This window comes from Moschus berezovskii, chromosome 2 (genome assembly GCF_049115385.1).
Source record: "Moschus berezovskii isolate FMDL1 chromosome 2, NW_MosBer_1.0, whole genome shotgun sequence".
Lineage (NCBI taxonomy): Eukaryota > Metazoa > Chordata > Mammalia > Artiodactyla > Moschidae > Moschus > Moschus berezovskii.
The window spans coordinates 28,902,245-28,921,939 of NC_142461.1; the positions used below are offsets into that span (position 1 = coordinate 28,902,245).

The 19,695-nt window shown below is 58.7% G+C and overlaps 1 protein-coding gene across 8 annotated transcripts in view; it reads right to left on the reverse strand.

Annotated features, from left to right (window-relative positions):
- Window positions 1-1,150: 1,150 nt before the first annotated feature.
- SPEG (striated muscle enriched protein kinase) overlaps window positions 1,151-19,695 on the reverse strand; it is a 59,288-nt gene continuing 40,743 nt past the window's right edge. For all 8 annotated transcript variants that reach the window (XM_088845404.1, XM_055397082.2, XM_055397083.2 and 5 more), the window contains 23 exons: window positions 19,068-19,180; window positions 18,620-18,788; window positions 18,281-18,377; window positions 17,979-18,179; window positions 16,577-16,634; window positions 15,884-15,961; window positions 15,597-15,775; window positions 15,045-15,071; window positions 14,283-14,435; window positions 14,059-14,101; window positions 12,735-12,803; window positions 10,490-12,491; window positions 9,849-9,980; window positions 6,651-6,767; window positions 6,333-6,500; window positions 6,112-6,234; window positions 5,792-5,959; window positions 5,049-5,664; window positions 4,345-4,584; window positions 4,046-4,269; window positions 2,952-3,027; window positions 2,580-2,729; window positions 1,151-2,205 (listed from right to left, as the gene is read on the reverse strand). In XM_088845404.1, coding sequence (XP_088701530.1) covers window positions 2,013-2,205; window positions 2,580-2,729; window positions 2,952-3,027; window positions 4,046-4,269; window positions 4,345-4,584; window positions 5,049-5,664; window positions 5,792-5,959; window positions 6,112-6,234; window positions 6,333-6,500; window positions 6,651-6,767; window positions 9,849-9,980; window positions 10,490-12,491; window positions 12,735-12,803; window positions 14,059-14,101; window positions 14,283-14,435; window positions 15,045-15,071; window positions 15,597-15,775; window positions 15,884-15,961; window positions 16,577-16,634; window positions 17,979-18,179; window positions 18,281-18,377; window positions 18,620-18,788; window positions 19,068-19,180 — 5,396 coding nt within the window. In that variant the 3' untranslated portion in view covers window positions 1,151-2,012. The remainder of the gene's footprint in view (window positions 2,206-2,579; window positions 2,730-2,951; window positions 3,028-4,045; window positions 4,270-4,344; window positions 4,585-5,048; window positions 5,665-5,791; window positions 5,960-6,111; window positions 6,235-6,332; window positions 6,501-6,650; window positions 6,768-9,848; window positions 9,981-10,489; window positions 12,492-12,734; window positions 12,804-14,058; window positions 14,102-14,282; window positions 14,436-15,044; window positions 15,072-15,596; window positions 15,776-15,883; window positions 15,962-16,576; window positions 16,635-17,978; window positions 18,180-18,280; window positions 18,378-18,619; window positions 18,789-19,067; window positions 19,181-19,695) is intronic.

Genomic DNA, 19,695 nt, shown 5'->3' on the forward strand with positions numbered 1-19,695 from the left:
CGGGAGAAGAATTTTACCATTTATCAAGATATGAGTTCAGGCACTTTATTTTTATATGAAAACACTTGCAGTGTATTGGGACTCTCACAGGCAAACGGTATATCTTCATCACTAAAATGGCAAGTGGGAAAGGTGGCTCTCTGGCCCCTTCCAGCTGGCCCTAATATCCTGTTATTTTATGATGATGGGGTTTGGCTCCTCCCTTGTGTCCTGAGAAGCCAGAGAGGCTGGGCTGGGCAAAAGGTGGTTTGGACTACAGCCAAGGGACCCTCAGCCTTGATCAGCACCAGCTCCCTGTGCTCATGGTGAAAGGTTTTATTCCTTTTTACATTGCCAAGAACAGAGTTTTCAGTCTGGGGAGGGACAGGGGGGCAGTCCCTCTGGACACAAGAACTGGCTCCCCCTCAGTCCACCTCGGGGCAGGTGAGCCCAGTTACAGGACCCAGTGACCCTTCTGTGACACTGCAGTAGGGCAGCTAGAATCAAGGCACCTTGGCACCCAGTGGATCCCTGGCTTGCCGTGGGAATAAGAAGGCCCAGACTGAGTGTCCCTGGGCCCCAGGAAAACCCTCATCTATGGCCCCGTCACAGCAGGCGCACTGACGGCACTCACAGATGCGTCCTGATTGGTGCTCTGACACAGAGCGTGGGCACGTGAGCCTGTCCTGCTTTCCTCCACAGCTCTTTTCACCATCTGCTCTCACCAATCATGATGAAAGCCCCTCTGCTCCAGGGGTCAGGACAGAGCTGCCCTGTCCCCTGAACAGAGTGGAGAAGGCTGAGCCAGGATCAGGGTGTGGGCTGGTCCCTTCCAGAGCCCAGCATCCTCCCATTGTGATGATGGAACATGTGAGAAGAGGTGGAGGCCACCCGTATGGTTAGAGGCTGGAGGTGGGGATTCAGTGGTCCTGCCAGGATTTCAGAAACTTTAGAGGTGGAAGTGGACCCACATCTTTCCTCTCTCAAGGAATAAGGGACAGGTGAGGGTCCAGGAGGGGCAGGGGGCAGGGGAGGAAGGTCCTAAGGTGCTAGGTGGTATACCTCGGTTCTCACTGGCCCAGGAAAGGCTGGAGTGCCCCGTCCCAGTACCCTAGCATCGTGTACGCGCTGTACCCCCCAGCCATCCCTCCCCATAGACCACACACATAGGTCCTGCTGCTCGCTGTTTTTATTTTCCTTGAGACAGACAGACAGACAGCTGCACAGACAGCTGGATGGCTGGGGGGGGGATGGTCAGGACAACACAGGCAAGAGGGACTGGATGGCAGGGGGACTCCATAGACATCAATAAATAAATAAATATGAATGAGAAGGAGGGTGAAGGCCACAGAGAGGCGGTGGGGACATCCTCAGGCCAGCGCAGAGGGCCCAGCGCTGCATTCACCAGGATAGGAGGAGAGCGCTGCTGGCTTGAGAGAGCCCGCCTCCAGCCTCCGGCCCTCCACGCTTCTCCTTCTGGGGAGGCTGGCAGCTGGCCGCCCGCCCCTACCTGAGTCCTCTCTCCTCTCCCTCTCCCACCCCGCTGCCCTCTCTCACGTACTGCCTCTGGCTCCACGTCCTGTCCCTGCTTCAGTGACACTCCCAGCCCCTGGCCTGTAGACACCCTGGGCTCCCCTCATTTCCTCCTCGCCATTCATTCACACCCTCCTGGACTGGTTCTCCCCCAGATGCTCTGTCTCCCTCCCCCAGACTCCGTAGAGTCTCCCCCTCCCTATGCCTCGGCTTCTTTTCCTCACTTGCCCATTCCCTCCTTGTCCCTCTTGACCTGATCCTGACCCCACCCAGCCTGGCCCATGGGTCTCCCGCTCTGGCTCCAGCTGGGTGGCATCGGCCGAAGCCCAGGGTCTCTGTCCCCACAGGTCCATGAGGTAATAGCCCGGCTGGATGTTGCTGCTGGTGGTGTCCGAAGCCCTCCCCCCGGGCCCACCCGGCTCCGCGGGGGCCCTGGAATGTCCCGGGGCGTCAGCGGGAACCCCAAGTCGAAGCCCAAGGCCGGGCTGTGGTCCGAGGCGCTAGGGGCTGCCTGGGTAAGAGCGGAGCAGCACCTTGTGGCGGGTGGCGGCCTCGGCCCTGCGGCGCCGCTGCTCGCCCAGGAACTCCTTGAGCCGGTTGGTGGTAAAGGTGAGTGTCTGGCGGCGCAGTTTCATCAGGTAGGCATCCTGCAGCCACGGGTGGGCCAGGCAGTCCTGCACAGAGGGCCGGCTCCTGCCAGGCCAAGCCAGGGACAGTGAGGCTGGAGGCATGCCTCCCAGAGCAGGACAGACTCCACCTTCCCAGAGACAGGACTCCCAATCCTGGATTCATCCCTAGGGAGTGAGCTTGGACAACTCTGGGACTCAGTTTCCCAGGCTCTGAAATGGGGACAATGATTCTGCCTGTGTCATAGGGCTGTTATGGGCTTTAAATGGTGGTAGAACAGCCACTTAGGAGAAATAGAAGTAGTAACCGTAGTAAGAGCAGCAGCAGCGTAATATTGGTGTGGGGCAGGAGTTGGGGGGCTTAGGTATGGGCTGGGCAGGGGCAGTGTGAGGCTAGGAGAAGGTCACACTGGGAGGCTGGCAGCTGTGAGACCCACTCACCAGGGATGTACTGAGAGGACCTTTCGCAAGAAGAGGGTGGCACTCTGGGATGTGTTGGGGTACAGCTGGAAGGCATCAAAGCGGCCCCCCACAATGCGAGCCTCTGTTTCCTGGGGGTCTGGCTCATAGAATGGGGAGCGTCCACTGAGCCTGCAGAGGAGACAGTTCAGTTAACAGATGCAGACTGAGGGTCAACTCACAGGTCCAGGGGGACAGTAATGTAGGAGTTTCTAGGGGCACAGCACTCGGGGACAAGGATCCCTGGGTACTTGTGTGTGTACATGCATGTGTGTATGTGTTCACGACTCGTGCACATGAATGTGTGGCTGGGCGGGGGGGTGCAGGCAGAGGGCGGGGCCTGAGGGCACTCACATGATGTAAGTGAGCACACCCGCTCCCCAGATGTCCGTGGCAGAGCCGATGGGGTCTCCCTTTACCATCTCAGGAGCTGACAGGAGACAAGAGGCCATGGTGAACCAGCTTCCGGGTGGCAAGGGAGCAGAGAGAGGCAGAGTACTCCACTGGGGGCTTGGGAAGCAGGACGGTGCCCAGGTCACCAGACCATGGGTACAAGCAGAGCAGCAGGCCCCAGATACTGGTAGGCTGCGTGGCCCCCAGGGGAGACTTGGGGCACCTGAGGAATCATCCCAGGAACTGAATGTGGGGGGTCCCCATAACTACAGAGGAGCTAAGAAGCAGATGATCATAAGCTCTCTCAGGTCAGCTCCAAAGGTGGGCGCCCATCCACTAAGAGTGTGGCCAACACCGAGATTAAGAGCCTCGGAAATCAGCCGGGCTGGCTCTGATTCCAGCCTGCCCCTTCTAGTGACGGGACCCTGAGCAATGTACGAAACCCATCTGGCTCCCCATCTCCTCCTCTGTAAAGCGTGGCTTGCACAGTTATTCTAGGGAATGGAGATGATGAACAGAGTATTAGCTGGGGGGACTTCCCTGGTGGCTCAGACGGTAAAGCGTCTGTCTACAATGCGGGAGACCCGGGTTCGAGCCCTGGGTTGGGAAGATCCCCTGGAGAAGGAAATGGCAATCCACTCCAGTACTACTGCCTGGAAAATCCCACGGACAGAGGAGATTGGTAGGCTACAGTCTATGGGGTCGCAAAGAGTTGGACACGACTGAGCAACTTCACTTCAAATGGTAGCTAGTTTCCCTTATTTATATAAATTAATAATCAATTCTCCTGTCTTTATCACATCCTGGGCCTACCATGTACACTGATACTGAACAAACACCTCCCTGCACCTGTTTCCTCATCTGTAAAATAGGCGTAATATCATGCCAATCTCCAGGGCTATTGTAAAGAAAAATTGAAAAATATCCATGGAAAGGACTTAATTCACTGCTTACATACAGTAAGCACTCAATAAATGCCACGTATGTGGGTGAGCCCTGGCTGCTGCCCCTTTGCCAGTACCCCATTCCCCCCTTGGACGGCATGGTGCCCTCACCCATGAACTCCAGTGTGCCTGTGCGGTGACCCAGGGGCCGCAGAGCCTGGGGGTTGTAGGGCTGGGCGCTGCCAAAGTCCACGATCTTGAGGGCGTTGTCAGGGGCCAGCAGAAGGTTGTCTGGCTTGATGTCCAGGTGTAGCACGTGGCGGCCATGGAGGTAGTCCAGGCCTTGTAGCAGCTGCACCACATAGGTGGCCACATCATCCTCTGAATACCGGAATCTGGAGGGATGTGGGGGGTCAGGGGATAGCCGAGCCTAGCTCCCCCCACTCCTGCTCCCCCAAATGCCCAGCTACCTGTCGCTGAGCCCACAGAGGAGTTCCCGGTTGCCACAGCTCTCGGCGATGAGCACGAGGTAGCGCGGGGTGATGTAGGCTTCGTGCAGGGCCATGAGCCGCTCGTGGTGCAGGGTCCTCAGCACCTCGTACTCCTGCAGGACCTGCCGCTTGCCCTCGGCCGCGTATGGCACAATCTTGGCCACGAATGTTCGCCCGGTGGCGTTCTCCCGGCAGGCACGCACCACACCAAAGCGACCCCTATGCATTGGGGGGCATATCATAGGCTCAGAGGAGCGAGGGGGCACTTGCACTGTGCCGGCTAAGCAGAGGGTAAGCAGGGACCCCTGGAAGCAAGAATGTTGTGGTTTCCAGGATGGGCCCTGGAATTCACTCCTAGGATCCTGGGTTTGAGTCCCAACTTTGCTCTTCACTGACTCGGCACTTCAGGCATATCCTGTAACCTCCCCAGCCCATCCATGGAATGGAATAATGCAGTGTCCCTCTCAGTTGTGAAAATTAAGATCACGAGGCCCAAGTGCTGGGCATGACCTGGCACAGAGAAAATCTGAACTTACTCATGCTAAGGACCCAGATCTCATCTTCCCAGGCACCCCCAACTCCCCAGGCAGGCTGGTCTTCTCTCTGAATCCCTGTTGTTGCCAAAGCTCCATGCATTCCCCACCTCTGTCCTCCTTCCCTCCCCCAGCCCTGGTCCCGCTTGCCTGGCCTTCTCTTCCAGGAAGGTGTAGGGTTTCTGAGGGGGGCCCTGTCGAAGAGTGGTGACCTCCGGCCCAGGAGCCCTGGGGGGACCACCCCCAGGGGAGCTGACCACCTCCTTGGCTGGGCTGAGGCTCCGCACAGTCACTTTGGTGGGCTCAGGAGGGGGTTCGGGGGCTGGGGGCTCAGGGGCTGGTGGTGCAGACACAAAGGAGGTCACCATATACAGGGGCATTGAGGAAGAGGCCGTTTTTACCGCTTGAGGGGCGGAGGCTGGGGTGGGGGTCCCAGTGACAGGAACGGAAGACTTGGGCTCGCTTGGGGAGTCCTGGGCACTGGGTGGGGTGGGTTCTACTTGCTGGGCAGCCTGCAGGCCCCGGTGCTTTCGTGGGGGGGTTTGGGGTGGTGGACCCACAGCCTTGAGGGGGGACAAGGCCTGGCTGGGGGGTGCTGGGGAAGATGAGGGGCTGAGAGGGGCTGCCTGGGGGCCTGGGGGAGCAGGAGCTGGGGAGGGGCTCAGTGGAGGGGCCAGTGAGGTAGGAGCGTCAGGAGGCGGGGCCCTGGCTGGCCCTGAGGTAACAGGGGCATCTCTGTGAGCAGCAGATGGCAGAGCTGAGGAATCTAAGTAGAGACAGAGAAAACCATCACCGTGGTGCCTCGGGCGCAAAACCAGGTGCTCCAAGGAGGGGCTGGACCCTGGGCTCAGTGGCCCTGCCCTCCCTGGCCACCCCCGCCCTGTCCCACTGACCTTGCACGCCCCTGACAAGGACCTTCTCAGAAGGGTTGCTGAAAGGCCCTTGACCAGCACGGTTGGCACAGGCCACACGGAACCTCACAGTCACGCCGACTGGTAGGTGGGTCACGTTGTAGTAGCAGTCGGGGATGCCCGAGCTCACGGGGTGCCAGGAAGACTCCCCTGCAGGCAGCATGGGGCAGGGGCTGAGGCCACAGAAGAGGTGGCCCAAGCTCCCAGTGCCATCTGTGAGGAGCTCAGGGAAGGTACTTGTCTCCCCAGCTTCTCCACCCTCCACTTGCCCCCCACCCCTGACCAGCCTGCCAGTCCCTCACCATCCACCCGCCGCTCCAGCGTGTATGTGCAAGGTGCCTTGCTGTCTCCCGGCTTCCAGAGCACCAGAGCCGTGTCCTGGTAGGTCTGGGGCACCTCGGGAGGAGCCAGCTTTCCTGGGGTACCTGGTGAGAGAAGTGGAGCCCCAGTGAGCCCCTGCACCCCATCAACCCCTGTCCCACCACCCGCATCACTACCTCCTGGGTCCCTGCCCTGGACTCACGAGCCACAGCCACGGTGCAGGAGCTGGTGATGCTACCCAGGACGTTGGTGGCGGAGCATTCATAGAGCCCCGCATGCCGCTTGCCCACCCGGGGGATGCTCAGTAGCTGACGACCATCTTTGCAGGACACGATGATCACTGAGGGCTCTGACCGCAGGGACTGCTTGTCTGCGGGCAAAAGAGGAGAAGGAGGGGCTAAAGAGTGAAGCAGCACACGTGTTCTCTGGGCCCCTCAGCTGCCACTTCCCGCTGAACATCCCCTGGCCATGGGGCCACTTGCCCACCCCTCTCTTTCTGGGGGAGATGTGATCGCCTCACCTTTCATCCAGGAGATGTGGGGTGCAGGGCAGGCTGCCGGCAGGCAGAGCAGGGTGGCTGCCTCTCCCTCCAACAGCACCTGGTCCTTGAGTTTGATGTGGAAGACTGGGGGAAAATCTGAAGCGAGAGCAAAGTTGGTCATGGGTCTGCAGGGACCCCGGCTCCCTCACTGCTGATGGAGGGGAGGAGGCATGTAAGAGCTAGCACTGCCTGCAGAGGGCAGAGTGAAAGGCCATCTCTTCCCAGGCAGATGGGGGAAGGAGAAGGTCTTGCCTTTGAGTATTTCCTTTGGGGTGAGCATCACTTTTCCCAGGCACTTGCTGTGTGAACTATCTTTTCCTTTCACTGATTATTGAAGACATGTTGTAGTTGCTACCTCATATGTTTGTAAGTCACTTTAAGCACAGCTTGGCACTAAGTAAGTGCTCTACAAACACCTGGTTTTATTTTTGTTTATTTGGCTATGCTGCACGGCATGCAAGATCTTAGTTCCCCGACCAGGGATTGAACTCATGCCCCCTTGCAGTGGTAGCACAGAGTCTTAACCACTGGAACGCCAGGAAATCCCTATGAGCACTTGCTAAATAAGATGAAAACAAATATTGAAAAACTAAAATGGTTAAGCTCCTGCAATACCCATTCGTTTTGGGGTACCATAGGGCAAGTGACAGGAGCTGGTGACCTGACCTGAGACTCCCAAGACTGAACATATGTTCAATCAAAATGTGCAAGTTCAAAAGACCTAAAGTCAAGGCAAACCTGGGGCAGACCCTGAAAGTGTGTCAGTCTCCCGCATCCCTCGTCCCCCCTAGGGTCTGGGGCACCTGTCCCAGACCTTCTACACCCTCCCGCAGATCAGCTAAGTGGCGAGAGATTTTGAAATGGAAAGACACTGTATCTGCATGACCTTGGACCATGTCTGTAAATTGAGGAAAATAATAACACCAAGCTCACAGAGTTGTCATGAGTATTCAAAGAGGCAAGTAAAGCGCTTAGCAGATGTCTAACATATAATAAACGCTTCTAGATGCTAGCTTTATTGTTGTGATTATTATCTCGTTAACATGCCCAGTGGAGAAGCCAGGCACAGACCCCCAGAGAAAGAGGCTGTTTCAGCAAAGCTGGCTTCACAGCAGGCGGGTGAATGGGCCCACGGCAGGGCTGCAGATGGCCACTGTCTTTGCTCCAGGTCTTTGCTGGCCTGTGGCTCATTAGTGCCCTGAGGATTTGCACTTCTGCTCCCTGGGAATGTCTTTTAAGAAAAATCCCATCCTGGTCTGGTGATGGTAGTGGTGTGGGGGGAGCGGGGGGGGGGTGGATTTCTTTCATGTGGACTGAGAGGTAGATACACCTGGGAGCCCTGGCTCCTGCCTGTCTGCGGAACCAGCAGGGGGCGGGGTGTGGATGAGCTGGGAGGAGAGGATCTGCAGAAGAGGCTGACAGGACGTCAGCCTGCCCCTGTTCCCACTGTGCCCCAGCATTCCCCTAGGAGGGCTCCCATACCCAGGTGCCATCAACACAAAGGGAATGTGATTTTGTCAATGACCACCTTCAGATCAAGGGAGGATACTGGGTAGCGGGGAGAGACAGGGAGCCAAGGAGAAGGAGAGATGAAAGGTGACCCTGGTCCAGCTCTGCCAGGTCCACTCACGACCCTCCCAGGGGCCAGCCCGACTTGGGAAGGTGGACGTGGGACAGCCTTCTTCCCGAGGGGAGGGGGGCAGAGGATGAAGTAAGGAGACATGGCCTTGGCAAGAAACCAGCTGCACAAGCAACATGGAGGCGGGAGGGGGCCCCAGCTGGGAAGGGATCAACTGTCCCCAGGCCTCAGGCTGGCTTCTCTCTCTACGCAACCCCCCACCCCCCACACCTCCTTCACTGCCCCTGCCCCCACCAGCTGGCCTCCCTCCGTCCTCTTCCCTCACTGCAGCCTCCTCCACCCACTGCCCAGAGTGAGATGCCCAGACTCCCACCGGCCAAGCAGGGATGAGGTCACATGTTCAGTGACGAACCCTGCTGAGATGCATCTGGAACAGTTCTGAGGAGTTTTATCGGAAACTGGAGAAGAAGAGATCTGTGACTGATAAAGGCCCTGCTGGTGTGGAGGGCCTGCTCCTCTCTGCAGGTTGGTCTGGAAACCCTGGCCTCCTGAACTTCTGCCATCCATGAGTAATGCTACCCACTTTCAAGGGGAAGACTGAGGTGACCCGGCGGAAATACCTCCCCCGCTGTAGCCCCGGGACATGTGGGCAGAGAGAGAGACCAGGGCACATCCCAGGTGTTGCTCCCCGCAGCAGACAGACCTGGAGGAGGCTTGTCTGTGTGCAGAGCCTTCAGTGGGGGCAGAGGAGACAGGGAGGGGCAATCGGGTGTTTCAGGCTATAGAGAAATGGAAGGTTGAAGGCACAGTCCAGACTGCGGGCCTCTCGGCTGGGAGAGAAAAACCGTCTTTGGGAGCATGTTCACGGGCTTCCCAGATGGCTCAGGGGGTAAAGAATCTGCCTGCTAATGCAAGAGACTCAAGAGAGGGTTTGATCCCTGGGTCAGGAAGAGCCCCTAGAGCAGGAAATGGCAACCCACCCCAGTATTCATGCCTGGAAAATTCCGTGGACAGAGGAGCCTGGTGGGCTATAATCCATGGGGTCACAAAGAGTCGGAGGCAAATGAGTACACGCACAACAATCCTGTGTACACACAGCAGCAGGGGACGCTGAGGGGCAGGGAGTCTGACCCTGAGCTCCCTCAGAACCACACCCAGGGACAGAGACCTTCTAGGGGGAGGGGGGAGGGGGGCTGGCCAAAGAAAGGCATTAGTAGGATGTCACATAGCCACTTCTGGGCTCTGGGTGCAGAGGGTCATACAGTCCAACTTACTACCAGCTCTGTGACTTGGACAAACTACTTAGCATGGCTAAGCCTCTGTTTCCTCACCTGTAAATTGGGCAGATGACAAGACTAGCTCCTAAGCAATGTGCCAGGGGTAAGTGAGGCAATGCTTGTTAAGTGCTTAAAGGACACTTGGTGTTGCTAATTAATGGCAGCAGAAGCAATTATGATGATTGTTGTTCTTTCCTGACTCCAGGCCCCCTCCACCAAAGCCAGGGCTCCTCCAAGCTACAACTTGTAGCCAAGTTGTACCCGTCTACAACTTTTCCCTGGGGCTCGCAGGGGGCTACTCACCCAGCAGGCCTGGATTACCTGATTCACTGCGCACATACTGGTGACCCAAATCCTCCTGGACACTGCCAGAGAGGTTTGGCTGTGACAACCCCTTGTCCTTCCGCAGGCGAGAGAGGCCCCAGCGCAGGCGACTTCGACTTTCTGCAGGAGCTGTGAAGAACCAAGCCTGTGAGCACTTGCCTGGCCACTACCAGGGAACAGAGGACTTCGAGCCCTGACCCTTCCCTGGGGGTTCAGTCGGAAAAGAATCTGCGCAAATGCAGGAAACCCAGGGTTCAATCCCGAGGTTGTAAAGATCCCCTGGAGCAGGGCATGGCAACCCACTCCAGTATTCTTGCTTGGAGAATTCCATGAACAAAGGAGCCTGGCAGGCCACAGTCCCTAGGGTCACAAAGAGTCATAAAGACACGAAGCGACCAACACGCAGCCTCGACACTGGCCGGCCCCTGCCAGACAGAGCCTCTACCCTTCGGCCTCCCACGTCCCCAGTCCTGCCAGTTCTGTCCTGGGGGCCTCCAGAAGTGTCTCCGCTTCTTTGCGCTGGGAGTCCCTGGCCCTCTCCTTCTCAGCGCACCTGACATCCCAGCCCCGCACCCCCAGATCCCACCACACCTGTTTACACTTTGACCCTCCACTCGCCCCCGGGGGCCCCTTCTCACCCGAGGAGCCTGACGTAGCGCTGGCCTCGGAGCCCAGGGACTCCGCGGAAGGCGTGGCGGCGCCCGCTTGGGCCGCCAGCTGGTTGTGCGCGAGGCCCAGGCGCCGCAGACTCTCGCCCTCGGACGTGGCCCTGCGCAGCCGGCCGAAGAGCGGTGTGCTGCGGCCCGACGCGCCCCCTGAGTCCTCGCTGCTGCCGCTGCGCTGCAACCGGCTCGACAGCCGCTCCAGCGTGGAGCTGAGCCTCCGTCGCACCGTCAGCACCGGGGAGCCCCGCGCCGAGCTGCCGCCCTCCGAGCTCTCGCCGTCCCCGCCGCGCGGCTCCCAGGCCGGGTGGCGCTGCGCGGGCGGGGTCCGCCGCAGACGCTGGGACAGCGACAGCGAGAGGCGGCGCACGAGGCCCGGCTCCCCGACCGCCCTGAGGTCCTGCACGGAGCGCGAGCGCTCGGGCCGTCGCACCAGCTCCAGCGGCGTGCCCGCCGGGCTGGGCCGGTAGATGCCGTCCTCCTCCTCAGCCCCGCGGAAGGGGCCGCGCTCCTCCGACCGCGAGCGGCTCAGCAGCCGCAGCCCCCTCGACAGGGGCGACTCCCGGCTGCGCTTGAACTTGGCCTCGAACACGGCCTCAGACTCCAGGTTCTCGATGCTGCTGCTAAGACTGCTCCCTGGCCTGCGGGGCACCGCGGGGACCCGGGCTTTTTCGGCTGGCCCTGGGGTTGCTCCGGCTCCCGGGAGCAGGCGCTTCTCGGAGGCTCCCGGAGGTGGGGAGGCCACCCTGGAGAACACAGCCGGGTGGGGCTTGGGCTCCAACCGAGATGCTGGAGACCGAGATGCAGGAGATACGACTGCGCCCTGCGGGGGGCCTTGCGCCTGGCCTGACAGCTGGAGCGACTGCATGATCTGCGCGTAGGGAGTGAGCGGAGGCGCTAAGGTTTGCAGAGCTGTCGGGGGCTGTGTGGGCTTGGGGGCCTGGGCTGGTTCTGGCGTGGATTCTGGGGCCTTCTCTCGGGCAGGCTGGGGTGCTGGGGGCTGTGCAGCCTCACTGGGGGTGCCCACAGGAGGTTCTGAAGCCTTAGGGGTGCTGGGCTTGGCCGCACTGGGCCGCACGGGGCTAGGTGGTTGGGCCTCGCTGAGGGCGGACAAGGAGGGGGACTCCTGCAGCTTGCGGGCCCCCAGTCGGGCCACGGGGATCTCGAGGGGTGCCCCTGCTCGGCGGTGCCGGCCCCGGGGCTCTGCCTCACCCTGCGAGAAGCTGCTGCTCTTCTGCAGGCCCCGAGCCTCAGGAGGGTGCTGGTGGTGGGGTGCTGCCTCGCTGGAGGCCGCCCGCGCCAGCCGGGGGTCCCGAGCCCGGCCCCCCAGGCTCTCCAGCAGGGGGCCCCTGAGGCCGCTGACCTTGCCATCATCGGGGCCACCCCTCAGCAGCCGCTGGCGCAGGGCCTGCAGCCTCTGGGCATACTCGCCCTCGCCCAGGCCTCCTCGGGTCAGGCGGGTGGCCCCCGGGCTGGGGCTTCGGCGCTGCGGCAGCTCGACGGACGCTGCCTTGTGCAGGCCCCGGCCCGGTTCCCTCGGCCCGGCCCGGGGCAGGGCGCTCTCAGCCGAGCTGCCCCTGCGGAGCTCTCCCCGCCGGGGGCTTGGTCCGGACGGGGACTCCTGGCCTGGGGAGGGGAGTGCCTGAGGGCTGGGGGCCTCCTGGTCCTGAGAGGGGGCCTTTCCTTGTTCCTGCCAGTCCATGGGGGTGGCCGCCCCAGCCTCCAGGGCCCCGAGGGCCTCATCCTCAGTGGGAATCTCAGTGAGGGACACCCGGGAGCCTGAAAACTCAGGCTGCAGAGGTCGGGGCACAGAGGGCAGCTCCTCCAGCTCTTCCTCTTCAGAGTCGGACGACGACGACAGCCCTCCACTCGGGGGTGGTCTTCGGGGCACAGCCACCCAGACCCGCTCCGGGGGTGCCCGCAGCAGCTCCGGGATGGGGCGCAGCACCAGGTGGCACTTGTAGCTGATCTGGGAGCGCTGGAGACAGGGTACCAGAGTCAGACCTGAGGGCCCTTCGGGGCCAAACTGACCCATTCAGGCCCACCTCCTCCTCAGGGGAGAAGGCCTAATGCAGGCAGACATGGCAGCTGAGAGAATTAAAATGTGGATGAAGACAGATGTGCAGAAGTGAGAGCATCTGACAGAAAAGTCAGCGTTAGAGAGAGAAAGCTGTAGAATGTTGAAGATGAAGGCAGAGAGGTGGGGCCCAGCCAAGTTTACCTGCCACCTCCGCCGGGAGAGGAACAGCTTTAGGTGATCGGTGCTCACCTCTGCACCCTTTGCCTGTGCCTGTAAACCAAGAAAGAGGGCCTGAGGGAAAGTCCTCCATCAACTCTAATGCTGCGGCTTCAGCAGAGCAGAGATAATGTCCACAGGAGGGGACAGCAGATTCAGCAGCATCGGGTCTGGGCTCCTGAGGCTCCCTTCCCAGGGGGTCTGTCACAACAACTCCCACGTGTGGACAAGTTCCCTGAAGCTAAATGGAGAGGCACCTCAGGCTTCCCACGTGGCGCTAGTGTTAAAGAACCCGCCTGCCAGTGCAGGAGACACTAGAGATGTGGGTTCGATCCCTGGGTCAGGAAGATCCCCTGGAGAAAGGCAGGGCAACTCACTCCAATATTCTTGTTTGGAGAATCCCATGGACAGAGGAGCCTGGTGGGCTACAGTCCATGGTGTTGCAAAGAGTCGGACACGACTGAAGCGACTGAGCACACATGCAAGTACAGAGAGAGGAAATTGGTGGCTCCCAGACTCCTGACCTTACACAAGGGCTCGAGGCCCTATCATGGAACACTGGCTGCCCTGGGAGGCCTGTGCTCAGGCCTCTCACTTGAAACCTGCTCCCCAGTTTACCAACTGTCTTCCTGAAGAGCCAGAGCCCCAGACATCTGCAGCCTTGGTGGGCCAGACCTCAGATACTCTCCTTAGCCACCCACCCAGGCTGTCCTTTTCAGAGTTTGTTTCTGATCTGAGAGACCAGGCTTGTATTCCAAGCACAGATACCAGAATGACCTCAGCCTTCTGTTGACCCAGCACAGTTCTCCATGAACAGTTTGCTTTTACTGGGTCATTTGCTGAACCCCTCCCTCTGCCTGGTGCTATGCCCTGCGGTGCTGGCGTTTGAAGATGAGCGAGAACTCTGCCCACAGGGAGCTCAAAACCAAGAGGATAAACCAGCCAGGCCACCCACCAACCACAGTATGCAGGACCAGGGCAGGAGAGAGGTGAGCCCCAGGAGTGAGGAGGCCCAGGGCTGGTCTCAAGAGCCAAGGAGAACTCTCATGAGGATCCCTAGGATGTCGGGGGGGGGGGGGGCGGTCAGCCCTGTGCCTTGTAGTCCCCAATTTGAGCCTCAGTTTCCTTATCAGCCAAAGGGGAGTGATAATACCTTCCTTTGCAGAGCTATTGTGAGGCTAACAGATTATACATAAATAAAATACATATCATGGTTACTGCACACAGGAGGGACTCAATAAATGGAGCTGCTAATGATGTTCTCTTTCCTTCCACCTCTTCCATCACCGTTTCACAAGACAAGACTCACTTTAAACCAAGGATGTTCGAGGGTCTCCTCTGCAGTAGGCCTCCTGTAAAGGAAGGAGTATTAAAAAGGCATTTATCATTCATTCATTCATTTAGTAAATGTTCGGGGAAACGGAGTTACTAAGGAGTTGGGGGACTGACTGTCTAGAGACAAAGGCTTGGGCTGGAGTAGGGGTGGTGTGAGGGAACTCTTCAGCAGGGAGGCTCCTTGGGCCTCGTACTCACAGCCGGTCCCGCACAAGCACTTTGATGAGGAAGCCCCGGGCCTCCCTGCTCAGGCTCAGGAACGTCGTCTCCTCGAAGGCCACGTTGTAGTTTCGGATGTTCATCAATGTCGTCCGATCGTTTTCCCCAACGAACGGCGAGATTCCGGTCAGGCTGCATGGGTGGAGAGGGCTGGAGTGAGGGTGGGGGTGTCTGGGGCTGAGAGGAGACAGAATAGGATGCCAGCAGGAGCACAGGGCTAGGGATGGGAGTGGGGGCGCTGGGTGCATCTGGGCAGAATCCTGCCCCGACTCATCCCCCTGATGGCAGCACTTCCTTGAGCCCTGGGCAGCCAGACCCCTGCCCTCGGCCAGTACTCTAGCAGACCTGTACCAGCCCTCCCCTAACCGCGGCCCGCCCCTGCAATGAGGAGTCTGTGCCAAGGGGATATGTCCCTGGAGCCCGGCCCTTCCCTTTCTAACCCATCTTCTGGACTAGTCCGCTGTCTAAAGGGCACTGAGTTGGCACTGGCCTTCCCAAGCATGCTATCAGTGTGTCCACCCCTTATGGAGGCACATGGTGGTGGACAAAGCTTGGACATGCAGGCAGGGTGTCCACGTTTGTGCTCGGGAGGCCCCTTCCAGTGTAGGAAGCAGCCAGGGCATGGAAGAGAAGGGGCAGGCTGCAGCTCTCTAATGTTCTGCTGCCCCAGGCTCTGCCAACGTTTGGTCCTGCTACGAGACTGTTAGGAGACGGGGTTCCTGAGAGCAGAAGGGTTCTTACCAGAGGAAGGCGACGACACCCACGGGCCTGTGGGGAAAGGAGAGCGAGCGGGTAAGAGGGCAGCCCTGCTCCACCAGAAGTGAGCAATCCTCTGGCCACTGCTGATCTACTGAGGAAGGGTCCTCCCTGTGAACACTGCCATGGACAAATGGGCACAGGGGCGCCTCCTTTGGGGAAGACCCTGAACTCAGAGGTCACAACGTGCCTGGAGGACTCAAGGATCATGGCAAGGCTGGCCTAGGAAGTCTGGAGGAATCTGGGGACCAAGAGACTGTGCCTGCTTCACTTGCGGGGGAGGCAAGGTGGCTGTAGGTGGGGAGGTCTGGCACCCAGGACTATAGGGCTGAGGCCTTGAGTGGTTGCGTTGGCCCTGAGGGAGGAGAGGGAGGTAGTAGCAAGGGCAGGAGACCCCTGTGAGCAAGGTCAGCAGCTGTCAGAGAAGGCAGGCATCTGGGCTTAGTAAAGCTCCTCTCTGCCCCTGAGTGAGTCCTCAGCATGGCGTGGGGGGAAGCTGCCCTGGCCCACCCCAGCAGCCCAGCATGCCAACGTTACCAGATGTCAGTGACTCCAGACACGGGGGTCTGGTTGACAATCTCAGGTGCCACGAACTCAGGTGTGCCGTACTGGCAGTACTGGGGCTCCCCCGGCGTCAGCTCCTGAGCGTTCCCAAAGTCACAGATCCTCACCTGCTCCTCGCCCTCAACACTGTCCCACACCAGCAGGTTCTCGGGCTGCAGGACACAAGGCGAGGCGTGGGCGCTGAGGGCTGTGGGGAGGACACCCCAGGGCCTGGCTCCCACAGGTGCTGCCTGCTCCCACCCCCCACCCCCGCATCGCACCTTGACATCCAGGTGCAGCACATGGTTCTCGTGCAAGTAGCATATCCCTTCCAGCACCTGCCGCATGTAGGCCCGGATCTGTGGAGACAGAAGGCCCAGAGTCCAGGGAGTATTATGTTTGACCACCACCAGGGTTGTGGCAAGAAGCCAGGCTATGCCTGGGAAGTGGCCTTCAGGAGAGGGCCGAAACATAGGTTTGGGGTTACTGAGGTTCAGGGTTTCCATGGACAGCTGCACAGCACAATGAGAGAAGGACTCCATTTACATGATAATAAGTAGAATTGTGCAGTGCACAATCTGTACAGCCCTGCACGGCAGGATGGCACTGAGACTGAACAGAGTCTGGATGGGGCTCCTTCCGGGGTCATGTCGGAGTGATCTTTATGTGAGGAGGTTCTACTGCAGGTTATCATCATCCCATCCTTACATGAATCCGATCATCCTTACATGAGAAACAACAGAGCTGGGGGCCAGGGTGGGTGCTGAGATTTACAGAAGACGGTGCAAGTCCCAGTGTGGGGGTCTGCTCTGAGCGGGGAAGGGGGCTCTGCTGCCTGCCTAACAGTGCTATCCACACCACCTTGGCCTATTTGTGGGCACAGATGGCATGCCCGGGATGCACCCCTCGGGTCTCAGAGCTCAGGTGGGTGAACACTGGTGCCCAGCCTGGCCCCTCCCACCCACTGCCCTCACCTCAGACTCACACACGGTGGGTTTCCTGGCCATTCGCTCCAGAAGCTCCTCTGTGCAGCTATGTCCTGGATCAAGGAAACTGACCAGTGCCAACAGCCAGGCCCACCTTAGGCGGTGCCCTCCACTCCCAGAGCTCCGGCTGGGGCCCAGCTCAGCACAGGGTTCTCTTTCCCCAAAAAGCACATCTGCTACCAGTTATCAACTGCATCTTCCCCTTCCCTGTTGTCTGGGTGCGTAGATGGGGCAACCTTGCTTGAACTCTCACTTGCTGTGGGATCTCAGGCAAGTCACCTAACTTCTCTGAGCCTAAGCTCCTGCCAGTGTCAAATAGAGATAATGTTCTTCTCCCCTACCCTGTGAAGTGTCTGTAAGGCTCAAGTTAGAGCAGCATTTTATTGACTGTGGATGGAACCACTTGACTCTATTTGAGAATGACCCAGAAGGCCCATGACACATAATAATTTGTCATTTTGCTGAGAGATATCTGGGTTCTAACAGTGCAGACTGGGAGGCTAGCGTGTAAGACATGGTCACCCTGCTAGTGGCAGTGACAAGCCAGCTGCCCAGCATCCTTACCTCAGTGTGACTTTAACTACAGCTCTTATGAAAGAATAAAATCTGTTCTGTATGAGAAGAGCCTCCCAAATAAAGCCAAATATTAATGTGCATCTGAAATGGGGTCGCTGCAAATGTTTGGATATACTGTACTGCATTCCATGATAAAAATCACATGCCTCTTGCCGACTGTGTGATCTTGGGTGAGTTACTTTATCTCGTTACACCTTAGTTTCATCATCTATAAAATGGGGATAATAAAATTCCGAGAGATAAGTATACATGATAATGAAACGGATGTTGGTAAAGCTCCTAGAACACTGCCAGGCACACATCAAGTACTTTGTAAATTTAAGCTAAAAAATGTTGGTCTTCACACACATCTCCAAATTCCGTTCTGTGAAGTTTTTATAAGACGTCTTGGACTTCCCTGGTGGTCCAGTGGTTAAGAATCCACCTGCCAGTGCAGGGGACACGGGTTTGATCCCTAGTCCAAGAAGATCTCACTCACATGCCTCGGAGCAACTAACTCTGTGTGCCACAACTCCTGGAGCCCTTGCACTCTAGAGCCTGTGCTCCGCAACAAGAGAAGCCACTGCAATGAGAAGCCTGTGCGCTGTACGGAAGAGTAGCCCGTGCTCGCTGCAACTAGAGAAAGCCTGCAAGCAGCAACAAAAGAACCTAGTGCAGCCAAAAATAAAAATTAAAAAAAATAAAGATGCCTCGAGAAATCCCATTTGTCAATGGGACCACTTTGTAAAATGTAAAACATGTTGCTAATTGACTGTTCCAAGGACCAGTCGTTCAGGCCATGTGTCCCCCACCCGGCCAGCCTGTCCCAAGATACAGCTCGGTGACGATGACCAGTCCCCGGCGCCTCTCGAAGGCCTCGTGGAAATAGAGGACGCAGTCATGCTGGAGCCGGGCCAGCAGCCGTGCCTCCCGCCACGCCGATGCCTTTGGCTTGGCCTGACTGGGGATGAACTTGGCTGCAAACTCCAATCCGGAGCTTCGCTCCACTACACGGCGCAGGTAGGAGAAGGCACCCCTGGGTAAGGATGCAAGGAGAGGACAGGGCTCAGGTGTTGCTGAGCCTCAGGCCCAGCCTCTATCGGCCCCCAGACACCGTACCCACTCCGAGCCCCACACCTGCCGATCTCCTGGTGGATGTCATAGAAGTCGCTGAGCCTCCTTCCTCGCTGCTCTTCTTCCTCCCCGATCCCTTCCACCTCCATAGCTGTCTGAGCTGAGAAAGAGATGCCTGGTGTTAGGTGGGGAGGACAAGACAAGGGACGGGGCAGAGACTCGGCCAGGCGGGGCAGACAGAAGACACAGTAGAGTAGCATGAATGTTGGAGCTGGGGCTGGAGGAGGGGGTGGTCTGGAGTGAAGGGCTGGGCAAGTGGTTCCTGGTCGAGGGAGGCGGAGGCCCATATCACTGGATCCCTGGGTGAGCACCCTGCCTTGCTCCCCTTGAGTTCCAACCCACCTGAGTGCACAGCCAGCTCTGCTTTGCAGGAGACTTCGCCAGCCAGGTTACGGGCCATGCAGGTGTAGACCCCTCCATCCTGGGCTCCCGCGCTGAGCACCACCAGGGAGCACTCGTTCTCCTCGTACACGAAGCTCACATGGTTGCTCTCGGTCAGCAGCGCCTCATCCTGCAGAGGTGGCCGTCACCCCAGCCCGGGCCCAGCTTCCTGTCTGCCTGGGACCCAGTTCTACCTCCACAGCAGAGACCCAGTCTCACCCTGCCCTCAGGGTCTAGTGCTAGCTCCCCTGGGGGCCTGACGCCACCCTTGTTTCCCAACACCTCTGGGCCCCACTTCCTCCTCCTCTCTGTCCAGGCTTCCCTGACCCCTTCCAAGCCCCCAGGAAGTCACCCCTCCATTCTCCCCCCTCCACCCATGCTCAGAAGGAGGCCGCAGCCAGCCTCTGACCTTGTACCACATGATGTCCGGCAGGGGCTTTCCGTCCACCACCACAGCAAAGCGAGCAGTCTCTCCAGCCCCCACCTCCACATCCTCCATGATGGACTCAAACCGAGGGGCCTCTGAATCACGGATGGTGGTGGGGAAACAGAACGTTGGGGTCACAAGGGCCTCCCTCCTCAGCCCCTTTCTGAGCCCTCCCTCGGCAACCAGCTCAGGCAGAACCTGACTCCGCCCCCCTCCCACACCCCTCAGAGTCCCAACTCCCCACCCTGGGGCTCTCAAACTTGGCCAAAGAACATGAATTCCTGGCCTGAACCAAGCACTCTCCTTGTAAATCTAAACGTGATGTTCTGCAAATCTCGGAAAACCTCAGCCAGGGGATGCAGGCTTGCTTTGTTGGGCTCTCAGGATTCATTGGCCAGCTTTGAAATTAGGAGATTTTCACACACAAAAGAAATCTGGATTTCCTGCCTCTATTGGAAAAACAGGACTGGCTGTCCTGAGCTGCTTCCCTCACTGCATTAATGGGCTGTCGCGGAGTGGCCCGACACTGCCCCCTGTGGGTGGTGGCCCTCAGCACAGTCCTACTGCGGGCTTCTCTGACTGTACCCATCCAGGGCCCGGTGGGCGGCTC